Consider the following 27,121-nt stretch of genomic DNA (forward strand, 5'->3'; position numbering starts at 1 on the left):
TTTATTGGTACATTTAGGGATACAGTACAGTTACATTCATTGTTGGGATCATGTACCTTTACATGGCAAGTCTTGATTCTCATTTTTTTCCCCTTACCTCTGCCCTCCCTTCACCCCCTCCTCCCCTCCCCATCTACAAACACTTTATTTTCATCTTTTCATTCTCTCACATTTTTTTCTTTTCCCTTTTTGTTCTTCCCCTACGTATCACACCTTCCCTACACCTTTAGCTCCTTTCCTCCTCATTCTCCAAAATAGACCACATACTGGCTCACAAAACAGGTCTAAATAAATGCAAAAAAATTGAAGTCATCCCCTGTTTATTATCAGATCATAGTGCAATCAAACTAGACATCAATAGCACAAGAAACTATAGAAACTTCACAAGCTCATGTCTCTTTTTCTTCATCTGAGAAGTAGAAATAATGACTTTTGTCAAACCCTAATTTTAGAGTTACAAGGAAAAGAAAATGAAAGGTTGTATGTAAACACTTTGGACCTTGATAGTAATATTTCAGATTTCTTCTTTGATCAGACTCAAAAATTAAGTGTTGCTTGCTTTTCCTAAGTCTGTGAAGGGTAAAACAGAGGTGGAGAGATGTATACATAGTCATTGAATAAGTCTTTAATTATTTCTCCTGTTTGGTTTGTGTAAATCTTAATTTTATATTCTATATGTAAGATGTTTTAATATTTTTTCAGGTTAAAATGTCTTACTTCTTCAGTATTTCTTTATTTTAGGAAAAGCAAAGCATAGTCATCAAACCCAGATATATTAGTTCAACAGATCCTGCCAGAGTTGAAAATGAACCTCAATCAACAAGTCTTGAAATTTCCAGGAGTGTAGTGGAGGTAAGTATTTGGTAACACACTTCACATTTGCTCCCTTTACATACCATTACCAAGTAGCACTTGCAAGTTTCATCAGTAGTGGTAGGTATCTTGCTGTATAATTAGCTAGATGTACTTTTGGCAGTGTGAAAAGAACTGGAAGCTTTTGAGAAGTAGAATTTGTTTTTGGAACATTAGATTTCCAAATAATGTTTTTCTCCTCTTAAAAATAAGTGTATCTGTTAATATAAACAAACTTGATGGTCAGAAATAGAAAATCCCACAAAAGAAAATGAGGGTGATTATTTGCTGTCATAAGAGGTTTCCTTAGTAAACATTGTATTGAAACATATACAATTAGAGAGTTGTATCCATATAATAATTTTGTCATAGCTATTTTTTTTTCAGCTTTAAGTCATAGCTTTTAATAACTTACATTGAATTTCTTGAATGCGCATTGGGTCTAGGTTTCTATGAATGACTTTGAATAATATAAGAGTTCTTAGAACGCCATGTCACTTAAAAGTTTTTGGTTTCTTTGTGTTGTTTTGTTTTGTTTTTTTTGAGTCCTTTATAGTTCAGGCTGGCCCGTCACAAGCTCATGTCTCTTTTTCTTCATCTGAGAAGTAGAAATAATGACTTTTGTCAAACCCTAATTTTAGAGTTACAAGGAAAAGAAAATGAAAGGTTGTATGTAAACACTTTGGACCTTGATAGTAATATTTCAGATTTCTTCTTTGATCAGACTCAAAAATTAAGTGTTGCTTGCTTTTCCTAAGTCTGTGAAGGGTAAAACAGAGGTGGAGAGATGTATACATAGTCATTGAATAAGTCTTTAATTATTTCTCCTGTTTGGTTTGTGTAAATCTTAATTTTATATTCTATATGTAAGATGTTTTAATATTTTTTCAGGTTAAAATGTCTTACTTCTTCAGTATTTCTTTATTTTAGGAAAAGCAAAGCATAGTCATCAAACCCAGATATATTAGTTCAACAGATCCTGCCAGAGTTGAAAATGAACCTCAATCAACAAGTCTTGAAATTTCCAGGAGTGTAGTGGAGGTAAGTATTTGGTAACACACTTCACATTTGCTCCCTTTACATACCATTACCAAGTAGCACTTGCAAGTTTCATCAGTAGTGGTAGGTATCTTGCTGTATAATTAGCTAGATGTACTTTTGGCAGTGTGAAAAGAACTGGAAGCTTTTGAGAAGTAGAATTTGTTTTTGGAACATTAGATTTCCAAATAATGTTTTTCTCCTCTTAAAAATAAGTGTATCTGTTAATATAAACAAACTTGATGGTCAGAAATAGAAAATCCCACAAAAGAAAATGAGGGTGATTATTTGCTGTCATAAGAGGTTTCCTTAGTAAACATTGTATTGAAACATATACAATTAGAGAGTTGTATCCATATAATAATTTTGTCATAGCTATTTTTTTTTCAGCTTTAAGTCATAGCTTTTAATAACTTACATTGAATTTCTTGAATGCGCATTGGGTCTAGGTTTCTATGAATGACTTTGAATAATATAAGAGTTCTTAGAACGCCATGTCACTTAAAAGTTTTTGGTTTCTTTGTGTTGTTTTGTTTTGTTTTTTTTGAGTCCTTTATAGTTCAGGCTGGCCCGGAACTCACTATGTAGCCCAGGCTGGCCTCAAACTTGCAGTGATCCTCCTGCCTCAGCCTCCTGAATACTGTGATTATAGACATGTGCTACCATGCCCAGCTCTGACACTTAAAAGTTTTGAAGATAAAATTACTGTTACATTTATGTTTTAAACACATATATTGGGAACATTCAGTGTTTGGAACTTTACTAAGCACCTGGTACTAAATATAGAAACAAATGAGATGTGATTTCTTTCCTCCAAGAGTAAGGAACCTAGTAAGACATACAAATTATTAATTTATTTGACCTTATCTTATGTGCTACATGTTACAGCATGAATTGAGCGTTTCAAGGAACACTAAGGATATGGATCAGAGAAGCTGCTATCACACTGGAAGCTTGCCAAACAAATGGGAAGGGAAAGGCATTTTAATCTCAGAAAATAAAATAAGCCATTCCTTTTATTTTTGGCCTTTCCTTGATGGTTCTTTATAGAATTTCATATAATTAGTATTGATTTTAGGGGCTAATACAAATCACAGTTTGTGAAAAGATTTAAAGTTGACCCATAAGCAAGGTTTAACTCTTGATTACATGGGCAGTCACATATACTGAGGCATTTCTTTCTCCATAAATGTATATGTGTTATTTTAAAATATAGATCAAATTTCTTACGAATTCTAGTAGTTACTGTGTATTTCACAGTTTGAGATAAATTGTATGGTCATGCTCTTTTATGTACTTTTGTATGCTTCAATGAAATTAACATGTTCAACTAGGCTGAAAGTCCAAAATAATTCATTTGCATAGCTGGTAGGTTTGATTCTTGGATATCCACTGAATTTGTACCTAGCCTGAATCTATGCCCTTGAGTTCTCAGTACACTAGCTAGATTCTGCAAATAGATTTTAAGGAGGAGAAGTATTTTGAAGGTTAGTGTTACACAAGAGGATAGGTTGGGGGTATCCAATGCTTCTTATTATTAAGCCTTAGAAAAATATTATGTCACTGCTGTATCTTACTGGTCATGAAAGTCATTAAGGCCAACCCAGATTCAAGGAGAGGGAAGTGAGAGACACTTTCTCAAGAAAAAAATAGCAAAGAATGTACAGCCAGCTTTAAATTTACCATTACTGGAGTGCCTGTTAAAAATCTCAGACTCTTAGAGACTTCTGACACAGTAAGTTCAGGTAAGATCTAGTAATCTTTTACACAAACACTATAGGTAATCTTATCACATAAATTGGGGAAATGTTAATCTGTTTTCTCTAATTTTTTTGCCAGTTCAAGGGATTGAACCCAAGATCTCATATATGCTATGCACACACTACTACTCAGCTACCCCTCCAATATTCCCCAAATTTAAGCCTGGAGATACGTAGATGAGAACCCATGCTTGCTGTATTCTCTGGCCAAGCCCCCTTTATCTTTCTGAATTTTTTGTTTGTAGTAGGTGTTTGACATAGTTTGTGGTTTATAAATTCATATTCTACAAATAATTCTTTTTTAATTTTGTTGTAGGATGGATCAGTGGTTCTTGATTCTTGTGAAGTGTCAACAGAAAATGAACAAAGTACTCGATTTCCAAAACCTGAATTAGAGATTCAGTTTACACCTTTACAGCCAAACAAAATGGCAGTGAAACATGCTGGTTGTGCCACACCAGTGACAGTTAAGATTTCTAAGGCTCGGAAGAGGAAGAGTAGTGAAATGGAGGAGGTAAATTCTTAGCTAATGAGTAAAGTTAACAAGCAAAGCTTATTACCATAAGCTCATTTATAATATATAGTTAAGCTCTGCTGCACGGCTTTCCTGTTACTGAGATTAAAGTCATTATTTGAAGCATATTTTATACCCTTTAACAGTGATACTATGGTTTAATAGTCCTCACACAAAAAGCTATAGGTATTAAAATAATTCATTAATACATAGTTTATCCCTTGTTTCATTTAAATTATATCAGGTCAATTATAGTGAATTTTATAGTAAAGTTTTAATGGCACTTAAATTGTAATAAACATAATTTAAAACACATTAAATAGAACAAAAGCAAAACTTTCTGTGTTCTAGTTTGGTTCAAACACATTTTCATTTTCTCTCTAGTGAAAGATGAAAAAGATTGATAAAGAAATTATGAAGACTAAAATGACTGACTTATTATTGAATATTTACTTTTTGTCACTTTAAAGTTTTAGGTCTCTGATCATAGAAAGTTTTGAAAAAGAAAATCTTTTTCCATCAGCCAGATTTAAAATGTGTGCTTCAGTACAGTGGTAGGCTAAAACCTATTTACCCACTCTTGTTGTAGCCCCTTGGTGGTAGGGATGCCAAACCTTTTACTCTGCCTTAGTCATGCAGATCTGATAAGTCAGATAAGCTTTCTGGAGAGCCACATATGCTTTCTGTCAGCTATTGATGTACAGGTGGTAAATAAATAATAAATGATAACATTTATTTTTAAAGTAACTTGTTTTAAATTTAATTATAATTTTTCTAGCAAATAACTTTCTCCAACTTTCTTTTATTCCTTTATATTCCTGTATATTTTCAAGCTAGTTGGAAGAATGGAAATAGTATTAACTATATTCCTGAGGTTCTCTGTAAGGTATTAAATTTGCTGGTGAATATTACTGTGGCTTTTCTGCTACACGTACATCTTTAAAGATTGTTTTGTAATGTTTTATTAACTGCTTTTGTTCTAGTTATTTAATTTGTTTTAAATTATATTTATTATAGTTTAAGTGCTATTAAAACACTAATTACATCACCATCTATGTTAGTCTGACTTTTTCTCTATCCATTTTTTTCTAAGAGAAAGGGAAATTTGAGTATAGTACTCGAGTATTAAAATACAAATATTTTATTAAATTTGCTACTGTTTTGTACCTTTCAGAGGTATTTCAGAAAAGTTTTACAGATTCTTATAGGTATCATGTAGAAACTTAAATTTTTAAACTGATTTTAACAGTTTTCACTGCTATAATAAATTGCCTATGTGAAAATTATTTATATAATGCTGTATTTTAATCTAGTAAATCCACATAAATCCAATGAACACCTCAATTTTTTGATGGCCCAACCTTTTAGTCTTTCTTCATTTGTCTCTCAGGATTTACTGTCTGTCATTCCCCTTTCCTGGGGGCTGCTTATGCCTTCTGCTTTGAAATTTAGATTCTGACTGTTCAGTTATGATTTCTCTGCCTCTCTTCTCCCTCCTCTTGCCCTCCCTGCCCTATGCTTGTATTCTTTGATACAGCTAGGATTCTCATCAACTAAATTTAGTGAGTATATGTACAAAAAGGTTTTATCCTGTGTGAGATTATATGGGAATATGAAGAGTTAGATGCCATGCCTACTTAGTAAAGAAGAAAGATTATAATTAATTTTCACTTTTTTTTTTTTGGTTTTTTGAGACAGGTTCTCACTATGTGGTTGAGACTGACCTGGAATTTACAGTGTAGCCCAGGCTGGTCTCAAACTCACAGCGATCCTCCTGCCTCAGCCTCGTGAGTGCTGGGATTACAGGCATGCGCCACCACACCCAGCTCACATTTTTCTTTTGTGAAGTTTGTTTTTGATGTTGTCAGATTTCAGTGAGAGGTCCTACATGATTTGAGAATTAGAAAAGGGTATGCTTTATTATAAAGACGAGATTCAAATAAATCGTGTTACCCTTCTAGGTTTTTCATTTAGCTTCTGTTACTTCATTATTTATGATGTATGTGAAAAATTCATACCTACAGTCAGAATTGATCAACCTTAACTCCATTGATATTTTGGGCTGGATAATTCATTGTTGTGGGCTCTCCTACAAATTGTAGGGTGTTTAGAAGCATTTTAATTCTACCTACTAATTGCAATAACATTCTCTTTCCTGACAAAGACAAGCAAAAATATCTCCAGACATTGCTAGTATCCCCTAAGGCCAGAATTACCCCCAGTTACAGAACCATGATTACAAATGATACATAGCATTTTACAGATTTTTGTTTTTTCCTCTTGAGAAAGAAAGTATTATCTAAAAATTAACTGGTTCTGAAATTCATTATTTTTAGGACTTAGTGAAATGTGAAAATAAGAAGAATGCTACACCCAGAGCAAATTCTAAGTTTCCTATTTCAGAGACTAGACATTCTTCTGACAAAAAGGTTTGTCGTTTAATTTGTCCAAAATTGACCATTTCCATAATTTACATTTATAAAGTAGAAGCTGGCAATTAAGATGTCAAATCCATTTAGTAATTAGCCATAAATCCAGTTGTGCCTAACTATAACTTCCATTTCGTATGCATCTAATTCAGCTTAGAATATACCCTTAGCATTTGGCCATTAGAAGGCAATTCTTATATTTACTTCTGGCTTACCAGCATTAGATTTAACACTTTCATCTCTTCTCTGCATGTAATTAGTCCTAAGTTCCTTATCAAGTAATTCATACCTGTCTGTTCTCTTTAATTTAACCATGGCCATAACTGTTTCCTTCTCATGTTTCTCATCAACAGTAACAAAAGATGTTTGTTTATTAGGTTTCTGCACATTCATCATCTAAGAAAACATATTCTTTACGGAGTCAGGCACCCACAATTAGTGTAAACTTGGCTGCTAAGAAAAAAGAAGGGACGCTACAGAAATTTGGAAACTTTTTACAATATTCTCCAACAATTCTTCAATCAAAAGGTTTGTAGAAAATTAATTAAAATACTTTTCTCTTAGATAGTAGGGTACTTTCTAAAACTCAATTGGTGTATAGACTCAGATGTTTAGTTCATTGAGATTTATTTATGCTTTAAACAGGCATTGTCCTATATTAAATACTCTTAAGAAGAAATAGATGAGAAGGTAATGTGCCTCGGAATTGACTGTATTAGAGGAGAAAAGTTTATATTTAAGTAATTGCTCTAGATAAAGCAGGCTGCTGAATATAATAGAGGTGTAAACAAAATAGTATGCTTATATTGCAGTGGAGAAAACTATTCTAATTAGAAGGCTTTGAGAAGATTTTATTGAGGAAATTTACAATTTATAGTTATATATTACTAATCACAGTATTGTGATACATCTTCCTCTGTATTCTATGCATATGCATAATTACCTACCCATTTGTAATATGTTGAAAACATTATATATTTCTGTAAATGTCTGTCAGATTTGCAAATATAGTATGCTTTTTTTCTTTATATGGTTGCTATATATCGGTGTATATATTATAAAGATATGTGACACACACATACATATACACTTGCATATCTACCAGAGGGAATGGTTTTAACACAGTTCGACTAACAGAAAAGTATATAGAACTTTTATGCATTTCTAGATAGCAATATGTCTCTGGCATGTAAAATATGGGGGGACAATTTGTAGGAATTCATGAATGGCAAAAAGATGCTGAATTAGAGACCAAAAGTGTAGAAACTGGGGAGAGAAGCAGGGGGCAGTTTAACTGAGTCATAGGTTATATGTAAATACTTTGTGTGAAAACTTACTGCAGGAGTCTCCAAATTTTTTGGTTCAGTGGTCTTAATGTCTTAGTAGTTATTTTCATTGTGTCCCTTTACCCAAAGACTCCCCTAACAGCCTCATCCATTAGAATTTAGAACCAAATGACTATTAAAATTGAACTTCTGAAAATCTAGGTTGCAAAATATACCATCATCAAAAGGAAAGTAATGTGGTATAATTTTGAAACCATGAGCTACCTTGAACTATCAAGGGTCACTGTTTCTCTTGAGGACTGAAAATACCCTGAGTTGCTCTTACAAGTTTGTTGCAGGATGCTGTTGTGCACAAGTCTGAACTTCAGACGTGTCAAAGATTTGTTTTTAAAAGTATAGTTTGTATGAACATGGAATTCATCTGGAAGAACAAATAGTAAATTGTTAAATTTAGAAAGAAAGGACTTCTTATTTTAGAAGATTATATATTTAGACTATATTGATTATCATGTATTAAATGTTTTCAAAGAAAGGAATGTTCCTATCAGGTAACGAATGACTTCCTTACTTTATGGCTCAGGTTTTTTTTTTTTTTTTTTTGGTAATGGGGATCTAACTCAGGTCCTTGTGCTTGCAAGGCAGGCACCAGAACCACTGAGCCAGCCCTTATGGCTCAGTTTTTTGACAGCTTCCTGATTAATATAGTTGACGTGGATTTATTTTATTTTATTTGTTTGGTACCAGGGATTGAACTCGGGTCCTTGTGCTTGCGAGCCAGGTGGCACACCTACTGAGCTAAATCCCCGGCCTGGATTTTGGTTTTTTAAACTTATTTCTAGGAATATAAATTATTCCTATTTTGGATTGTATGTGCAGTGGTAGGTCATTTGAAAATGAATGGAAAATAGACATAACCCTGGCTGTTCTCAAAGTTATCCCCGTATCTTTCAGCTTCCTTCCTTCATCATCCTATCACTAATCCTCATCACTTATTTAAACTATAATTCTTTGTTTCTTATTAACTTTCCCTCTAGAATATAAGCTCCATAAGGACAAAATGTCCAGTTCTCTTCAGCTCTTAGTACACTGGCCTGCATATAATAGTGAGGAGTTTAGCTTTAGGCCAGAATCATGTATGTGGCTTTTTTCTGAATCCCCACTGTAGATAATCATAATGGCCTATGTGATAGACTTATGGGAAAAGTCTTCCTGTCTATACTAGACTTTGTGTAAAACCAGTGCATTGTAGTCTCTGAAAAGAGTTGTACTTGAGGGAGGACTCAATTCTCCTTGCTAAGCCATATACTTTACACATATTTGCATTTCTAGCTTGGGTGCATCCTTTCAGAGCCTCTTTTGGGACTTCAGAGGTCTTCTCTAGGTGTCTCTGCTAAAAATTTTGTTTTGGAGAGGAAGTAGATCGTACTTTGACATTTTCTGCACTGTGATTTAGTACTTTCCTACTCACATCCCTTTGTTTCTTGTTCCTCCTACCCTGCCCCCCAACTTTCAGTGCAGAAGTCCATAAAACTCAGGAGCCTTTTTCTGGGACTGTCTGGGCAATGAGAAGGCACTTTACTTCTGTGCTGATGTATCTGATCATAAGGTCATGCACCCATTCTTTAGGGTAATACAGAGCGGGTAGGTAGGAGTTGGTACTTTTTTAGTTCTAGCCTTGTGCTTATTCTATTGCAATACGTGTTTAAAAGTTTTGGGAATTGCTTTTGTTCTTGTTTCTTTTCTTTGGCTACTCTTAATACCTGAAAGCTTAGCTCCTTCAAGCTCAGCTCAGCCCTCTCAAGCCAAACTAAACTCTTGACAAGAAAACTCTCAATTTAGTATATTTCCCTAAAGTTGTTTTCTGTTTAAAAAAGTATGTATTTGTGTATGTATATACACGTATGTATTTATATATATATATATATATATATATGAATTTTTTTCCAACCCAGATAGAAATGTTTTCTATTAAAATAAGTACCCATTAAAAAAATAAAGCAAATATGCCAAGTATGAAATTTTAAAACTCCTATTATATTTCCCAGAAGGAACTAATAGTTAAAAGTTTGGTTTCTGTGGTTTGTATCAGTGTGTCTGTGTATGAACTGTAAGTTAAGGATTTGATATATATATGAATTTTTTTCCAACCCAGATAGAAATGTTTTCTATTAAAATAAGTACCCATTAAAAAAATAAAGCAAATATGCCAAGTATGAAATTTTAAAACTCCTATTATATTTCCCAGAAGGAACTAATAGTTAAAAGTTTGGTTTCTGTGGTTTGTATCAGTGTGTCTGTGTATGAACTGTAAGTTAAGGATTTGCAATTCTTTGTCTGCATCTTCATGCACGGGTATTGAACAAACCCCACTAACTTATTTTTAATATGCCCAGTCTACTGTACATATATCTAGCTTTCTGGTTTAAAAATAACATAAACCTTTTCTAAGTCATTAAAGATACTGAAATTTTATTGGTGGTACTATAATTTACTGGTTATACTATAAACCTTTCCACTTTGTTGAACATTATTCAGAGGATTATTTATTTTATTGTTTCCCACTCTTGCTGTTGATCATTATTTCATGTTTCTTAGGCATTTAATTTTTTAATCAATTATCTGTTTATGTCCTTTCTTGCATTGGATTTTTTTTTTGTGTGTATGTTCTTTATGAATGATTTCTAACCTTTATAATTAGAAAACTATTTATTTTAGGAGTTAATTAACATTTTTATTTCTTAGCAAAGAAGATAATGGAAACAATGAGCTCTTCAAAGCATTCAAAGTTAGAAGTAAGTAAGGAAAATGTATCTCAACCAAAAAGAGCAAAAAGGAAATTATACACAAGTGAAATTTCATCTCCTATTGATATATCTGGCCAGGTGGTAAGCTAGTATTTCACTTTTCATTAATGTAAAACTATTTATGTTCTTTTTAATTCTGATGTATTCCTAACAATTTAAATTTTGCCTGATTTGAATTTCTGTTCTTTAGACCAGGTCTCTTAAAACACATGCTTTAAATGTTGGTATACTTTTGGTCTCAGACGTGTTAACCTTATAGTAGCTAACAATATTATATTAATCTATATAAGTATCATGTATTTGTATTTGAAACCTCATCAGATGAATATATTTCCATCAGTAGAATTATCAAGATTTAGTAATTTATTTGCCTCTAACATCTGTTTTTACTTGTACAAATCTGGGTACAAATATACCTAGTAAAATTATAGAATTGACATTTAGCCAATTCCTCCCACCTTTCCTCTAAGTTTTTTCAGGTTGTATTAAGTAAAAATGTTAGCTGTCACCCTGACTGTATGACTCATTCTCCTCACTCAGAACAGTCAGTGCTATTACAGGGAAGGTTCTACTTTTCTATCATGCTTTTGGATTTGCTTAGTGAATGACAGTGACGGTAGAAAAGTAATTAAAGAGAAAAAAACTTCAGTTAGTGGCCAAGAAAAATTAGGAGAGACTTTTTTTTTTCTCTCAACAGCTACCAAACAGGAGATTGGCACTTGAAGGCAAGTGGTAAAGAATTAGAGCTAATTAGGACACACTGTTCATTCTATTCTGTTAGTCACTTTTACCATTTTTATGATTAGTACACAATTTCCTCCCTTGGCTGAAGAATTTTTTTTTCTTAGTATATAACTTCTTCCTAAGTTTTCTTAGTATATACTTATTGCTTTAAAAGTTCATTTCTTTTTTTTGTTTGTTTGTTTTGTTTTCTCCCAGTACCAGGGATTGAACTCTGGCACCTTGAGCTTGTGCATCAGATGTAGTGCCACTGAGCTGAATCCCCAGCCCAAAAGTTCATTTCTTAACATTGATTTGAGGCATTTTTTTGTGTGTGTCCAAATATGTTAATAGTTATTTCAAGCTTATTGTGTCCTTAATTGAATACAGAGTGTAGGTTACTTTAGTTTTAGAATGAAATAGTGTTTAATGAATCATATAAAATCTATTCTTTTGCATGTATTTTTATAGAAAATGCAATACCTATAGCCTAAGACAACAAAAAATGTACGTTATGTCAGTGACCAACATGAAGATATATTATCACTCACTATAAACAAGCTTATGTTTTTACTTTTATGTGTAATTTTTAAAATTATAAAATTGTTAATTTCAGATTTTAGTGGACCAGAAAGTGAAGGAAAGTGATCACCAGATTCTCAAACGACGACTTCGATCACGAATAGCCAAATAAATCATCTTTGGAGAATGTCTTAATGTAAATTTTATATTCATAATCATTGTGACTTGCATCTTGACTTTTTAAAGATAACTATATATTAAGATGCATTATGTCCTATGTAGAGATGGCTGTTTTATACATAGTATTTTGATTTAATAAATCAACAATAAATTTCCTTGTGTACTTTTTTCCTTGAGTACTTTTCTGTAACAGCTTTTTTTTCAATCTGTATAATTCTCTTATCTGATTTGTTGTATCATTGAAGATCCTAGGAAAGATTCTATTTTAAATTTTTTGTACATAATGACAGATCAAGTTTTTTGCTTACTTATATTTAATATATAACCATGTTTGTGATTTTTCTCTTAAACTATGTTAGGATATAAAAAAAATATTTTACAGATTTCTCTGTATTACAGTTAGGATTTAGGAAGTAAATATATCAGGTCTTGTATTTGCCAAAACATGTATCACATTATTTAGACAGAATGTCAGTTCTTTAATTAGAATGTCCTTTATTTTATAAAATAATCTAATAAAGAAAGATGGCTTATTTTCCCAGGACAAAGAATATTAGAAGTAAAAAATTAGGAAGCAAAACAAAAACAAATGCCTAGGACCCAGAACACAGGTCTAGGGGTTGGCAAAGGGTGTGCCAGATAGAATTTTAGACCTAAAATTAGAAATATATTATTTTTATTTTACAGATGAGAAAACGAAATGAAGACCATTTACTTTTTCTCTCTCCTTTTTTTTTTTGAGACAGAATCTTACTACATAGTTCAGGCTGGACTCAAACCTTGTGGCTGTCTTCTGCTCATCCTCCCTATGTTGGGACTGCAGGTGTGCACCACCATGCCCAGATAATATATACTTCTGCTAACTTATACAGCTAATAAGTATTATGGTTAAAAATACCAATAAAAGGCAAAAACTGCAAAGCAGAAAAATCTCAGGAATGATTGACAACTGGGCTTGTATTCTAAAAAATACATTTGTACATCTAAACCTTCAAAGTTTTATTAGATGATGATGATGATTCTTTAGATAAGATTTTGCTGTGTAGTTCAGATTGACCTTGAACTCACTGTGTAATCTGGGCTGACCCTGAAATTCACAGTAATCTTCCTACCTCAGCCTCCCAAGTGCTCAGATCATAGTTGTGTGGCACCACACCCAGCTTCTTATTTTATCATTACAATGATGACTCTGTACAGGTAAAAAAAAAAATTCTTGCTTCTTTAGGAGACAAATTGTATTTAGGGGAAATTTTCCACCAAAATAATTATATTAAAGCAACTTCTTTGTTGTCAGGTATGTAATCCCAGCACTTGGCAGGTTGAGGCAGGAGGACTGCCAAGAGTTCAAGACCAGCATGGACTACATAGTGAGTTCAAGCCGGCCTAAACCATGTAGTGAAACCTTGCCTCAAAAATCAAAACAAGGACAGTCATGGCACACACCTGTAATACCAACACTTCTCACAGCAAGTTTGAGGCCAGTCTGGATTTCATAGTTCAGGGAAAGCTTGAAGTGCAGAGGGAGACCCTATCAAAAAACACCAACCACTTTGAGCATTAAAATGTTTTCCTTATGTAGTTTAAAAAATATTGTTGATCTTTTTAGATTCCATTATTAAATTTGTCTACTTGCTAAAATTTACTTCTAACCTCAAAATTAATACAGCATTTTTACAGTTATTTATGGAAATGCATAGAATGGTAAAAAAATTTGAGTAGCCACATTTGCAGATGAAGTTGAACAAAGCCACATCCTACTTTCTTGTTTCAGCTCTCAAACTGTAAACAGATATCCACAGTCTAGGTTAGTGATTAAAATCATGCCTGGATATCCTTACGGGAGAAGGAGTTTGGAGGGTGAGTCCTTCCAAATTCAAAGGGATTGGGAAAGGTGCTTTCTATGGATCTCCATTAGCAAAGCATAAAACCAAACCTACATAGATTGAAAGTAACAAGCCAGTAATCACAATGCTTGGAATAGGAATACACTCTTCAGAGGAAAATATAATATAGATCCTTTACAGCATCATATTTCATAATGCAGTGAAAGATGGATAGATGTGGAGAGGTGGATTAAAAATGTTACAGTAAAGACCAGTGACAAAATAGTCTCTGTGATCTGTAACCCAGACACCCGGAAAATGAGAACTTAGCAAAGAAAAAAGCAGATCTCCAGGAAGCAGAAGGGAGCTGACAGGAAAAGCAAAAAGTATAGGAAAGTTGGAGAAACGGAGCATGACACAGAAAAGAACAAAGCAGCCTGGAAAATGAATCCTGGTTCCCAGCACAGGGACCTGCCCACCAATACAAGATGAGCCCTGTCTGAGTCAGCAGCTCCAGGGAGAAGCAAAAGGCCAGGCCCAAGAAAAGCCTGTGGTTATAAACAAAAGTAGCTTGAGGCTTTACACTCAAAGTGACTACGTGTCAGGTTATTTGAGTGTTGTCAGGAGCCATTTTGGGAAGGAGTTAATTGTTTAAGATTGAGATGATACAGGGGGAATACTCCCAAACCTGCTAGATAGCCAAAATATTGACTTCATGTTCTCTAAAACTGAATAATGAATTCTAGAAGCAGTAGAGGTTAAGAGTAGGAAAAATTGAGAGAAACATAGCTTCTGTGTAAGAGTAACAGAAAAGGGATCCTGTTTCCCCAGGGGTTTTTATGAAGCAAAGCCCTGAGGAGAGGTGGGTTCAAGGTGGGACAAAACTAGTCAACAGAAAGCTAAGTACCATCACTTAGGTAATATTGATCCAACAGGAAATCATAAGGTGGACATTGAAAGAAAAGGAGCTGAAACAGGATTACCCAAGGCAAAGCTTTATTGGGGGAAGGAGCTGCAGGGCTCCCTCAAACAATGGTACAAGAGAGTGAACCCTTTTGGGGTGATGTTTAGAAGGGTTTGGGAGAGCATCATGTGTAAGTGGGTGATAGGTTGGTGTTAGTGATGAGGGTGGAACTGATTGGCAGTTTTGAATTTAGAGGTGAAAAAATTTTCTGGGTGGGAAGGAGACAGGGTGGGGTAAGTTTTCCTGTTGGGAGTTAGTTTTGATTCCCAGACATGACTAATTTCCAGTTTGAAGGGATATTTTGAGTAAATAGGACTGCTGGAGCCATTTCATTGGTGGGAACAAAACTATGATCAACAAATAAGGTTATAACAAGTATAGTCACTGAGATAATATTAAATGGACATCAAATGAGGAAGCAAGTCACATAGCAAGCATTCAAGGGATAAAAAAGGATGGGGTAAGGTCTTGGTCCCCCACACAGGTGATAGCTATTTAGAATATCAATGACTGCTTTTCATCCCTAGGGGAAATATGCTAGTGTAGTAGTTTCTCTCTTCATAATGCTAGCCAGTAAATGTACTTCAATTGTTTTTCTGTGCCAAGGGCCAAGCTTTGTCTATCTGCCTTGTAATAATTTCTAACTAACAGCTATCTACAATAGATACAGAACAACCGGCAGGGTTCCTGGAGCCACCCGATCATAGTGACCGAGACGGAGGCTCACAGACAGGTCAGAGTTTCTTGTTGACTCTTATTTTTTCTTATTTTGTTGCTATTTGCAGTCCCAGAGTACATCACTGAAAGCCTGACACTAACTAAAGAATTTCCATACTAGCAGCAAAGTCCACTATAAAAATAAGCAGGAGTAGTCACCCTATTTTCAGAAAAAGTGGACTTCAAGCCAAAACTGATCAAAAGACAGAGTCGCTACATATTGATTAAGGGAATAATTCAGCAGGAAGAGATAATAATTATGTCACATAACCCTGACACACCCAACTTTATAAAATAAATGCTGCTGTACATAAAGATCAAGTAAAGTTCAACATTATAGTGAAGGACCTCAATTCCTCATTATCATAAATAGATCAGCTAAACCAAAAATAGAGTTGAACCACACCTTTGAGCAAATGGATTTAACAAATCCATAGTATTCCAGCCTACAACAGAATATGCCTTCTTAGCACAGCGTGGCTTTTCTCCAAAACAGACCACATACTAGTCCATAAGGCATGCTTAAATAAATAAAAAAGTCAAAAATTTTCCTGTGCATGTTATCAAATCAGAGTGCAATGAAACTAGTAATCAATGGAAACAGAAACCACAGAGATTATGCAACCACACGGACATTAAACAATAACATTATTGAATAATGAATGGGCAACAGAAGACATCAACTAAAGAAAAAACTACAGGCTGATCTCTAAAGTGAACACAGATACAAAAATTCTCAACAAAATACTGGCAAACATAGGTATCTTCCTGAAAGAGTTAAAAATGTCATACATACCACAGTGATGTATTTATACTTATGTTGTTTATAGTAGCACAATTTATAATGGCTAAATCTTGGAAATAGCACATATACTCATCAAAAGATGAATGGATAAAGAAAATGTATTTATATACAATTTAGGAGCCCTTTTCTGTAACAGCTTTTCTTCAATCTAATCTCATCTGACTTATTAGATCAATAGAGATCCTAGGAAAGATGCTGTTATTTTTATTTTTCTGTATATAATGACATATATACAACAGAATCCAACTCTGTCATAAAGAAAGATGAACTTGAATCATTTGTAGGAAAAAGAATGTATTAAAGACTATATAATTTTAAGTGAAATGTTGGACACAGAAGTTTAAATACTGCTCTTTTGTGAGAAACCCAAAGGGTAAATAAGGAGCAAAATGGAGGATAGATATTGGGAAGTAGGAAGAACATGTTTTTGCACTTGATCTTAGCCAAAAGGCCAAGAAGCGATTAGGAACATGTTTTTGAAATATGGAAATACCATTTTAATGAATGGAGAAATAAGGAATCTTAGCAGAGAAATGGAAAGTATAAAGAGAAAACAAGGGGAATTATTACAACAGAAAGGTGAAATAATCGAAATGGAAAATCCACTGGATAGATTTTTAACAGCAGATTGGAGTTGTCAAAAGAAATTTGTAAGTGAATTTGAACACAGGCAGGTCAATTTAAGTTATACATTCTAAAAAGGGATTTGAAAAGAAAAACTGAAAACTGACTTACTGTCCTGTGAAATAGTGCCAAAAGGACAAATAGCACAGGTGCTTGGGGCTCCAGAAGGACAAAGTAATTGAAATAGGGTAGGAAAAAAATTTGAAGGAACCATTGCAAAATTTTTCAGCTTTTATAAAGAAATATTGACTTAGAAGTGCTACAAGTCCCAATTAGGAGATGTGAAAACAAAAACAAACAAACAAAGCTACACTTAGATTGTTGTCAAACAAGGAGAAAATTTTGAAAACACCATGAAAAGTATCAACATATTGCATTTAAGCTGCTTCTGGAAGGATGTGTTTATAATATATTAATCCAGAAAAAGGACTTTTGTACATTCATGTATGGCTTAATTATGGATTCATTCAGAGAAATGTGTCATTTGGTGATTTTGTGATTATATGAACATCATAGAGTATACTGATATAACCAAAGTCTTCTAGGTCAATCACTTGATATGGTGTCTTGTTGCAATCAGTAGATGAAGTAAACATAAGATACATAAGGGAACTACTGGCATAATATGGCAAAATGTTTCATAGTAATTTTTTAGTACATAGGAGTATACCCTAATGGTAAAAACTATAGTAAAAACATAAAACTATAATAATTTATAATCACTATCAAGTATACATAATTGTATATGCTATATTTTTAAAAAATAATTTTATTGGGACATTTTAAATATACATAACAATCACATTCACCAGAGAGACTTTGTACCTGTACATAACATACCTTGATTATTTTTCTCCAATCCCTTCTCCTCTTCCCCTCCTTATTTACAAAAGCTTTCTTTCCATTTTTAATTTTTATTGTTTTTTTCTTTTCCTTCATTTGCCCCTCTCCCCTCCCTTGTTCCACTTCCCATTTGAACATTTTCTGCCTATTTCCCAATATTTGTTATACATTTTGGTCCTTATTTACCCTTTTAGTTTCTCACACCAGAGATATGTGATATTTAAAGATGTGTGTCCAATTTATTTCAGTTAAGAGTATGGTCTCAAGGTGCATCCATTTACCTAGAAGTGTTTCAAGTTTATTCTTTATAGCAGTATAGTACTCCATTGTATTTTTTAAAACTGCATTTTTTTATCCATGCATCTGTTGATGAGCATTAGACTGTTTTGAAGATTTAGCTATTACAAACTGTGTGCTATAAATAAGGATGTGTATGTATTACTACGGTATGATGTATTTAATTCTTTGCGAAGATACCTAAAAAGGGAATAACTGAGTGAGATGGAACCATAGGTTTTCATTTTTTGAGGACTCTGGACACTGATTTCCACAGTGGTATACCAGTTTAAATTCTCATCACTGGAGAAGGGTTCCTTTTTCCTCACAGCCCTACCAGCATTTATAATGGATTGATTTCTTTATTTAAAAAAATAATATATTGGTTTTCTATCCTATTCACTTTCAGTCTATGGGCTTCTTTTTGCACTAGGTGTGTTTCTTGTATACAGCATCTTGTTGGGTTTTGATTCTTATTCCCTTTTGCCAGTCTATTTCTCTTGATTGGTGAGTTGAGGCCATTGACATTGATGGTTATAACTGATATGTACTGACTTATTATTGACATGTTATTGGCCTTTTGTTGACTCTTTTTACTTTTTCACCTTCTTTTAGTTTCTTGCCTTGACTATTTGATTTGCTCTGTTGGGCCTCATGGTGTTGTTGCCTTCATTGTCTTTTTCTAGGATCTTGTTTAGAATTGCTTGTAATGCTGGTTTGGTATTCATGTAGTTTCTCAGGTGTTCTTTGTTGTGGAAGTGTCTTATTTCCCCATCCATTTTGAAAGAGAGTTTTGCAGGAAACATCAATCTAGGTTGGAGATTGTTCTCTTTTAGTACTTGAAATATCTCATTCCAGGCTCTCTTTGCCCCAAGGGTTTGTGTTGAAAAGTCTGCTGTGATTGTGATGGGCTTTCCTTTGCATGTGATTTGTTTCTTTTCTCTTACTGCTTGCAGTATTTTGTTCTTCTGTTGGGCTTCTGGGATCTTGATTATTATATGTCTAGGTGTAGTTTTTTTTTTATTGTGGCTAGTTAGGGTCCTATATGCCTCAGTTATCTGAATGTCAAATTCTTCCCCTATGTTTGGGAAGTTTTTCTGTCATTAATTCTGTGAACAGCTTTTTTAAGTCATTTGTGTTTTCTCCTGCTACTTCATGGATTCCTATCAGTCTTATGTTATTCTTCTTTGCATCATCTAGGAGTTGTTGGATCGATTTATCATGATCCTCTACTATTTTTAAGAGACCTCTCTTTTCATGGTCATCGACTGCAATCTTATCTTCTATATCTGAGATTCTATCTTCACATTCTTTTATTCTGTTTCTTTCAATGGAGTGTTTAACCTCCTGGATATTTGTTTGAATCTGTTTTATTGATTCCATTTCTTTCCTATGTTGGGCATTTATTTTTTCCATTTCTTTCTTATGCTGGTCCTCATGACTTCTATCATGGTCCTGAGCACATCTTTTTTTTTGTCAGTTTCTGCTCTGGAGTCTTGAATCATGACTTCCATTTTGCTCACTATCACTGTGATTATCTGGGAAATTATTTCTGTTTTGAATTATGAGAAACAAAAAATGGAAATAAAGTGTTTGTAAATGGGGAGGGGGGAGGGGGTGAAGGGAGGGCAGGGACAAGGGGAAAAAAATGAGAATCTAGACCTATTATGTAAAGGTACAGGATCCCAATGATGAGTGTAACTGTATTGTATACCTAGATTGTACCAATAAACTCAATAAAAAGAAAAAAAATATATTGGTATATTGTAGGTATACAATATAATGACATTTATAATTGGAAATTTGTACCTTTACATAATATACCTTGGTTCTTATTTTTCCCCTTTCCTCTGCCTTTCCTTCAAACCCTCTACTCCTCCCTATTTACAAAGGCTTTGTTTCCATTTTTTAATTTTCTCATTTTAATTTCACTCCTTTCCTTTCCCTTCCCTTCCCACATCCCCTTCCCCTTTGCACACCCTCTTCCTATTTCACATTATCTATTATACCATTTGGTTCTTATTTACACTTTCAGTGTCTCACACCAGAGAAACCATTCAGTACTTACATGTTTGTCCTTTATATTTCATTTAAGGGTATCACCTCAATGTGCGTTCATTTAGCTATTAGTGTCTCTAGTTTCTCATTCTTTATGGATGAGTAGTATTCCATTTTATTTTTTTTTAAATCTTCTTTATCCAGTCTCAGGTTGATGGGGAATTGGGCTGTTTCCAAATTTTAGCTGTTACAAACTGTACCACTATAAACATGAGTGCACATATCATACTGTGGTATGATTCTCTTAATTCCTTTGCAAAGATACCCAGCAAGGGAATAGCTGGGTCAAATGGTACCTCTAATCCTAGTTTTTTGAAGTATCTCCTTATTGATATCCACAGTGGTTATACCAGTCTACCAAAACCATTTTGTCAAAAGTTTGGTTTAGCTCTGGTATTTCTTTGTTGATATTTTCATCCAGTTGATCTGCTATTTGTAACAGTGGGGTGGGTATTGTGCCCCATTACAGTTAAATTAGTACTTATTTTTTATGTCTGCTAATGATATAGGGAAAAGATGTAACTACCAAACCTGCTAGATATCTGAAATGTGAGTTTGTGTGTCTAAAATTGAAGAATGAATTCTAGGAACGCAGGTTAAGAGTAGGAAGAATTTATTGAGGGCAAAGAAAACTTCTGTCTAAGACAGAAGGGAGACTGCAAAGTAGGTTGCCCACCCACCCCACTTCTCAAAGATATTTTATGCAACAAAGCCATGTGGTGAGGTGGGGACAAAGTGGGACAAAACTGTAAGACCCAATGGAAAATTACAAGGTAGGCATGAGGTGGGGTTAAAATATGACCAACCAATAAGATTACAAGTACAGTCACTCAGGTAATATTGATTAATTGGGGATCAAATGGGGCACAAGCCATGTAGCAAGCTTACAAGGATTTTCAGTAAGGGTGGGGGTCAGGAAAGGCTGGGTTAATCCTTGCCCACCTCACCCAGGTGATTGATACCTATTTAGAACATCAATCACTGTTATTTGTCCCCAGGGGAAGCACAGGAGTACAGTAGTTTCTCTCCATTTACAATTGTGGCCTTCCTTGTATGTATCTTAATTATCCTCCGTGTTGGCTCCTTGCTGTGTTGGCTTCTTGATTACTGGCTCCTTGAGGGAAGCCCTGTCTAACTGGATATCTAATTAACTTACCTGTCTGCAATATTAATACGAGTTTATGAGTTTGTAATATTATTTTTATTTTCTATTGTTTGTAATATTGTGTCTTAATTCATTTTATTAATCTGTTACTTTTGATTGGTAAGTTCAGACCATTCACATTGATGATAATATCTGATATGTGTTGAGTTATCCTTGTCATATAATTTTTCTTTTGCTGATTCCCTTTCTTTTCCTCTTCTTTAATTGCTTACCTTGCCTAGTAGACTCATTCTTTGGGGTCCAATGAATTGTACTCTTATTATATCTTTCTAGAATCCATTGGACCCTCAGGTAATGACTGGCCATACAATTTGGGTTACAACTCCTAATTTTGGTTTTTACTTAAAACCAAAGTCTAGAAGGCTGGGGCTTTAGCTCAGTGGTTCTGCCGCCTGCCATGCAAGCACAAGGACCTGAGTTCGATTCCCGGTACCAAAAAAACCAAAGTCTTGAGTTATGACCTGAACCCCAGTCTTTCCTGTGTAGGTTTAATTGAGAAATCCTGGGCAGTGCCACTCTAAGAACACTTGAGATCTGCCTTGAAGAAAGTCTGGCCTAAAATTATACAGAAGAGAGACTTTAAAGGCAGTGTTGAGAAGCCTGAGACTTCATTTGACCCTGTGGTTGATGACACTGTCACTATAAAGAAGTCCATATGCTTGCAAGTAGATAGTGGTGATGTTGAGGAACTGGTGGAGAAACTCTCAGAGGAATTATCTACAGAGGAACTTCATTAACTTCTGGCTGTGCAACAGGAAATGTGAGATGAGAAGCTTGCTGAATAGAAGGGAGAAAAGTCAATAATCACCACAGCAAAGTTCTTCTTCTGAAATAAAGGAAATCCTGTAAAACTGGACATAGCTACAGACATTTGTAGAGAAGACCCACTCAGAAAAAAAAAGGCAATTTTTGCATTCAGTAGTTTAATGACAATGTCATATCATACTATAAAAGTGTTAAAGAAAAGAAAGAAATAGACAACTTTAGACTAGTTTTTAGTTCTGAAAACATTGAGACCTAGTGTGCCAGAAGCAGGTTCTAGTGAGCTACAGACTCTCCCAAGAAGAGAAATGACAACAGGGAGTCAGATTCCTGATGTTCTTATGAAAGAGACTCTGCTTACAAACAGTGACTATCTTCCATTTCATCTTTCCTTCATCCAAGCCAAATATGTTAACTTGAACGGTGAGTACAGTATGAAATTGTTTCTGTCAGACTAGGTACATTATAACTTTTTGCTGAATATATTAGGAAAGCTATTTGCATTTCTGAAAACTTACATATGTTATTCAACCTTTTTAATTATGAAAAGGCTAGTAAAAGGGTGCTTTGGGAGGTTCAGAATGCATTATTGGTATTTCCATTATTTCTTATGCAAAAAAAAAAAAAAAAACTTACAACCAACTTGAATTAAAACCAGCACTGGTGAATGAATTGAGTTCATAAGTCAAGGGTCCACTGTATCCTTCAGAACATTTTGGAGTGCTGGTTTGATGATTATCATTTCTTCAGGTGTTTGTTGTCATGGAAGTATCTTATTTCTCCATCAAGTTTGAAAGATAGTTTTGCAAGGCACACCAACCTGGATTGGAGGTTGTTTTTTTTTTTAGTGCTTGAGGTACTTCATTCTAAGCTCTCTTTGACTTAATCACTTGTGCTGAGAAGTTGCTGTGATTTTGATGGGCTTTCCTTTGTAGGTGATTTTTTTTTCTCTAATAGCTTTTAATGTTCTGTTCTCGTGTTGAATTTCTGGAATCTTGACTGTTATATGCCTTGGTGTATTTTTTTTTTATCATGGCTAATTGGAGTTATACATGCCTTACTTATCTATATGTCAAAATATTTGTCCGTGCTTGGGAGGTTTTCTGCTATTACTTCTGTGAACAGTTTTTTTAAAATGTCATCTTCACTGTCTCCTGCTTTTGCACTGACTCTGATTAATCTGTTATTCTTCTTTACATCATCTAGCAGCTGTTGGATTGAATTTTTTGTGTGTGAGCCTTTGCTATTTTTAAGAAATATTATGTTTCATGATTGCTAACCATAAACCTGTCTTTTAGATCTGGAATTCTGTCCTCACATTGGTTGATTCTGTATACTTTTCAATAGAATTTTTAATTTCTTAGTATCTGTTTGAATCTGTTTTAAGGATTCCATTTCTTTACTATGTTGGACATTCATGGCTTCCATCACTGTCCTAAGCTCCTCTATTTTTAAAATCTGTATCTATTCTAGATTCACTAACCATGTCCTTCATTATGATCATCATCTCTTTAGTTATCTGAGAAATTATTTCTAATTAGATTTTTTTTAGAGCCTCATTCTCTACTTTGTTACTTCCATTGTTACTATTTCAGAGAGTTGAAGTGGGTGGCTTTCACAATTTTCCACCTTATTTTTTCCCGTTTCCCTTGGGTAAGATGGAAGACTGGGTTGTATCTTGCTTCCATATCATCTCATTTTCTAGTTTTTTTTGTTTAGTTTATGCATTGATGCTTGTAAATTGCTTATAGTAAGTAGCTTTATTGCTAGAACTGATAACTCCTTAGGAAATGACTGTTACAGATTTTTCTAAGTGTAGCTGGCTTTTCGCTTTTGAATCTGTTGCAAGATCTTATCTCTTCAATTTATTGGGAATATGAACATCCTGCCTATTTGATCTAGCCTCTGGTTCTTTTGTACTGGCTGATAGTATTCTTTATGACCCTCAGGGGTTTTTTTTTGTGGGGATACTAGGGATTGAGCTAGGGATTTGTGCTTTCCAGACAGGCAGCAGAGCCACTGAGCTAAATCCTGAACCCAACCCTCAGGTAATTTTGATGTTGGTATACAAGGAAGAACATTGATTAGAAAAACTATGTGACCTTGGCTAAAGCAGTACATGACAACTACATCATTGTTAAACAAATGGGACAGACAGAGCTCAGACTCATGTTGGTTGATCATCATCAAGCACAGCCTAGAAGACAACAAGACTGTGATAACTAATAATTCATCACCTTTAACCATATGAATAAGATTTATAGTTATATAACAAAACCTAAAACAAACAATAAAGTTGTATAAATACAAGCTAAACTATATAAAGTAGAATGCTTTTCCCCTACAGGGAGAAAATTTAAAAGGAGAAAGAGGAAAAAATAGAGAAATAGAAGAGAAAGAGTTACAGTAATGCTGAAAGACATAGGTTGATTACACCAACTTCAGGAAACTGGTGAAAAAGACAGGAAAGAAAGAAGGAAGAACCAGAAACAAGAACAGAAGAAAACAGCAAAAACAAAAACAAAAAAACAAAACCTATAAAGAATATTCTCACTCATTAAAAAAAGAAGAACAAATAAGAGAAAAGGAAAAAAAAGCAAAGCAAAGAAAGAAAATGTCTATTTTAGGGCATTTCTCTGCTATCACTGTTAGAAAAATGGTACAGACAGAGCTCAGACCCATGTTGTTTGTTCCCAGCAAGCATGCAGAAGAATCACCAGGATGCATTTTCAATTCCCCCAAAGTTTAGGCTTATCCTGATGTCTGACTGTGAAGCTGGGACCTGAGTTGTTCAGTCTATAAGTATCTCTGGTGTTTGAACTTGGTACTCCAACCCAGGGTGTCTCGTCTGGATTTTCCTCACCCTTACACTGGGTGCTCTGAGGTGAAGCCAACCCACTACTGCTTTAGAGTCTTGAGTTCAGTTGGCCCCTTTCCAAAATGGTAACCAGCCAATTGCCCTCTCCTGGGGACACCTGAACCAGAATCATTCACCAGTCACTGCAGCTAGCATCATCCATTGCTCCATTCCACTGGTGCATTTCTCTGTGGAGGCCTCTGGGGTCACCCATAGTCACTATTCCTCTAGTTTCAAGCCACCTCTCACACTCCAGACTGGGATTCATGGAGAAAGTGCCATTTTCTACCTCACTTTTCTGCATTGAAATCCCTTTCTTTGCTTTCCCTGTGGGCTCCAGTTCTCCAGATCCTTTCTGAGTCCAGCGGACCCACTTCTATGCTTCTCTTTTCCGAGTTGCTATTTTCTAGCATGTGGACTCCAAATCTGGGAGAAGCTAGTTTACTGCTGCTCACCACTCTGTCATCTTCCCAGGAGTCTCTGTACTTTTAAATGACTGGCAGAAGTACAGAAGTTTGTTTACACTAACTTCACCATAAAAGTATTGATTAATGCATTGTACTAAATGAAACAGCTGAAGCACTACAGGGAAATAGAAATTTTCAACTTTGTTATAATCTTATGGGACTACCATTGTATTTTATGTCATTGAAACATCATTATGTGAGAAGCCCACATGGACCAGAGAAGCTTTGGCACCCAGGTCCTAACTAGGTCCCTGCCCAGACATGAGCAGCTTGGGCCCAGGCCCCAACTAAAGGCCCAACTGGAAAATAGCTGCACAAGCACCCAGACAAGAGATAGGGGCCCACCCAGATACCACCAGTAAGTGCACACAGATCCAGCAAGAAGCCCATGTGGAACAAAGGCTCAGGTGCACAGGTCCTGGCCAGAGCCCTGCACAAATATCAATGGCTTGGGCCTAGCTGCACAGGTGCACAGGAAAAAGCCAGAAGCCTACCAAGATACCATCTGTAAGTGTGCTCAGATCCTACTCAGAAGGATGCTCAGACACCAGTGACTTGGGTGCACAGCTCCCCGACAACAGCAACCCAGGTGAGCAGAACTTCACCAGAGGCAAGCCCAGATACAATCATAAGTGTATGCAGACTCAGAACCATGCCCGGACAACAAGGTAGGGCAGGGATCCAGAAGGACACCATTCTGAACACAGGAATTGATGAAATGGTGAGAAGTAGAGAGAAGGCCTCTCCAAGGCCTGCTGAGAATTGAAGCCCACTGTGTAAGCAAAAAGTCACCTCAACAAAGGCACAGCAGGCTATATTTGGTGAAATGAGAACACATATAAACAAGTCTCAAAAAAAGACTTCCAGATCACATAAGGAAACCCCAGAGGAAAAGAGTTGGAATAATCTGACACTCAACAACCTGTACTCCCTGAACTGGCAATGAAAGAGGATCTGCAAAAAAGGAAATCAGAAATAATTTCTCAAATAACAACAGAGACTGTGTCCATAGTGCAAGATATGATTAATAACTCTAGAACAGACACAGATAAAAAAATAAAACAGCTGAGGAACATGATGGAATCCCAGAATAAGAAACAAATGGAATCCATAAAACAGATATCCAGCATTTTAAAAGCTCCACTGAAAGTTTATGCAGCAGAATGAGCCAATGTGAGCACAGAATATCAGATGTAGAAGACAGTGAACAGAAAAAAAAAAGATTTTTTTAAAAAATAGTAAGGGAACATGAAAAATCAATCCATCCAAGAGATCCTAGATGACACAAAGAAAAATAACATAAGACTGATAGGAGTCTGAAAAAAAAAAAAAAAAAAAAAAAAAAAAAAAAAAAAAAACTGTTCGCAGAAGTAATGGCAGAAAATGTCCCAAGCAGGGGAAAAGAACTTGGCATATACATAAGTGAGTAATATAGGACTCCAACTAACAATTATATTAAAAAAATCTACACCTAGACATATAATAGTTAAGATTCCAGAAACCCAACAGAGCAAAATCCTAGAAGTAGTTAAGAGAAGAAACAACATACAAAGAAAAGCCTTCAAGGAAAGAAGAACCTGTAGTGAAATCTTTCAAACTCCAAAATAACCTCAAACCAAAATTCATGTATACTGCAAAACTATTTCAAAATTGGT

The 27,121-nt window shown here is 34.8% G+C and overlaps 1 protein-coding gene across 1 annotated transcript in view; it reads left to right on the plus strand.

Annotated features, from left to right (window-relative positions):
- Kif20b (kinesin family member 20B) overlaps nt 1–12,112 on the plus strand; it is a 55,112-nt gene extending 43,000 nt beyond the window's left edge. Inside the window, 6 exon segments of the mRNA XM_033766339.1 lie at nt 742–852; nt 3,967–4,164; nt 6,501–6,593; nt 6,971–7,121; nt 10,622–10,764; nt 12,020–12,112. Coding sequence (XP_033622230.1) covers nt 742–852; nt 3,967–4,164; nt 6,501–6,593; nt 6,971–7,121; nt 10,622–10,764; nt 12,020–12,097 — 774 coding nt within the window. The 3' untranslated portion in view covers nt 12,098–12,112.
- Nucleotides 12,113–27,121: the final 15,009 nt, after the last annotated feature.

This window comes from Fukomys damarensis, unplaced genomic scaffold (assembly GCF_012274545.1).
Source record: "Fukomys damarensis isolate Sample0158 unplaced genomic scaffold, DMR_v1.0_HiC HiC_scaffold_20, whole genome shotgun sequence".
NCBI lineage: Eukaryota > Metazoa > Chordata > Mammalia > Rodentia > Bathyergidae > Fukomys > Fukomys damarensis.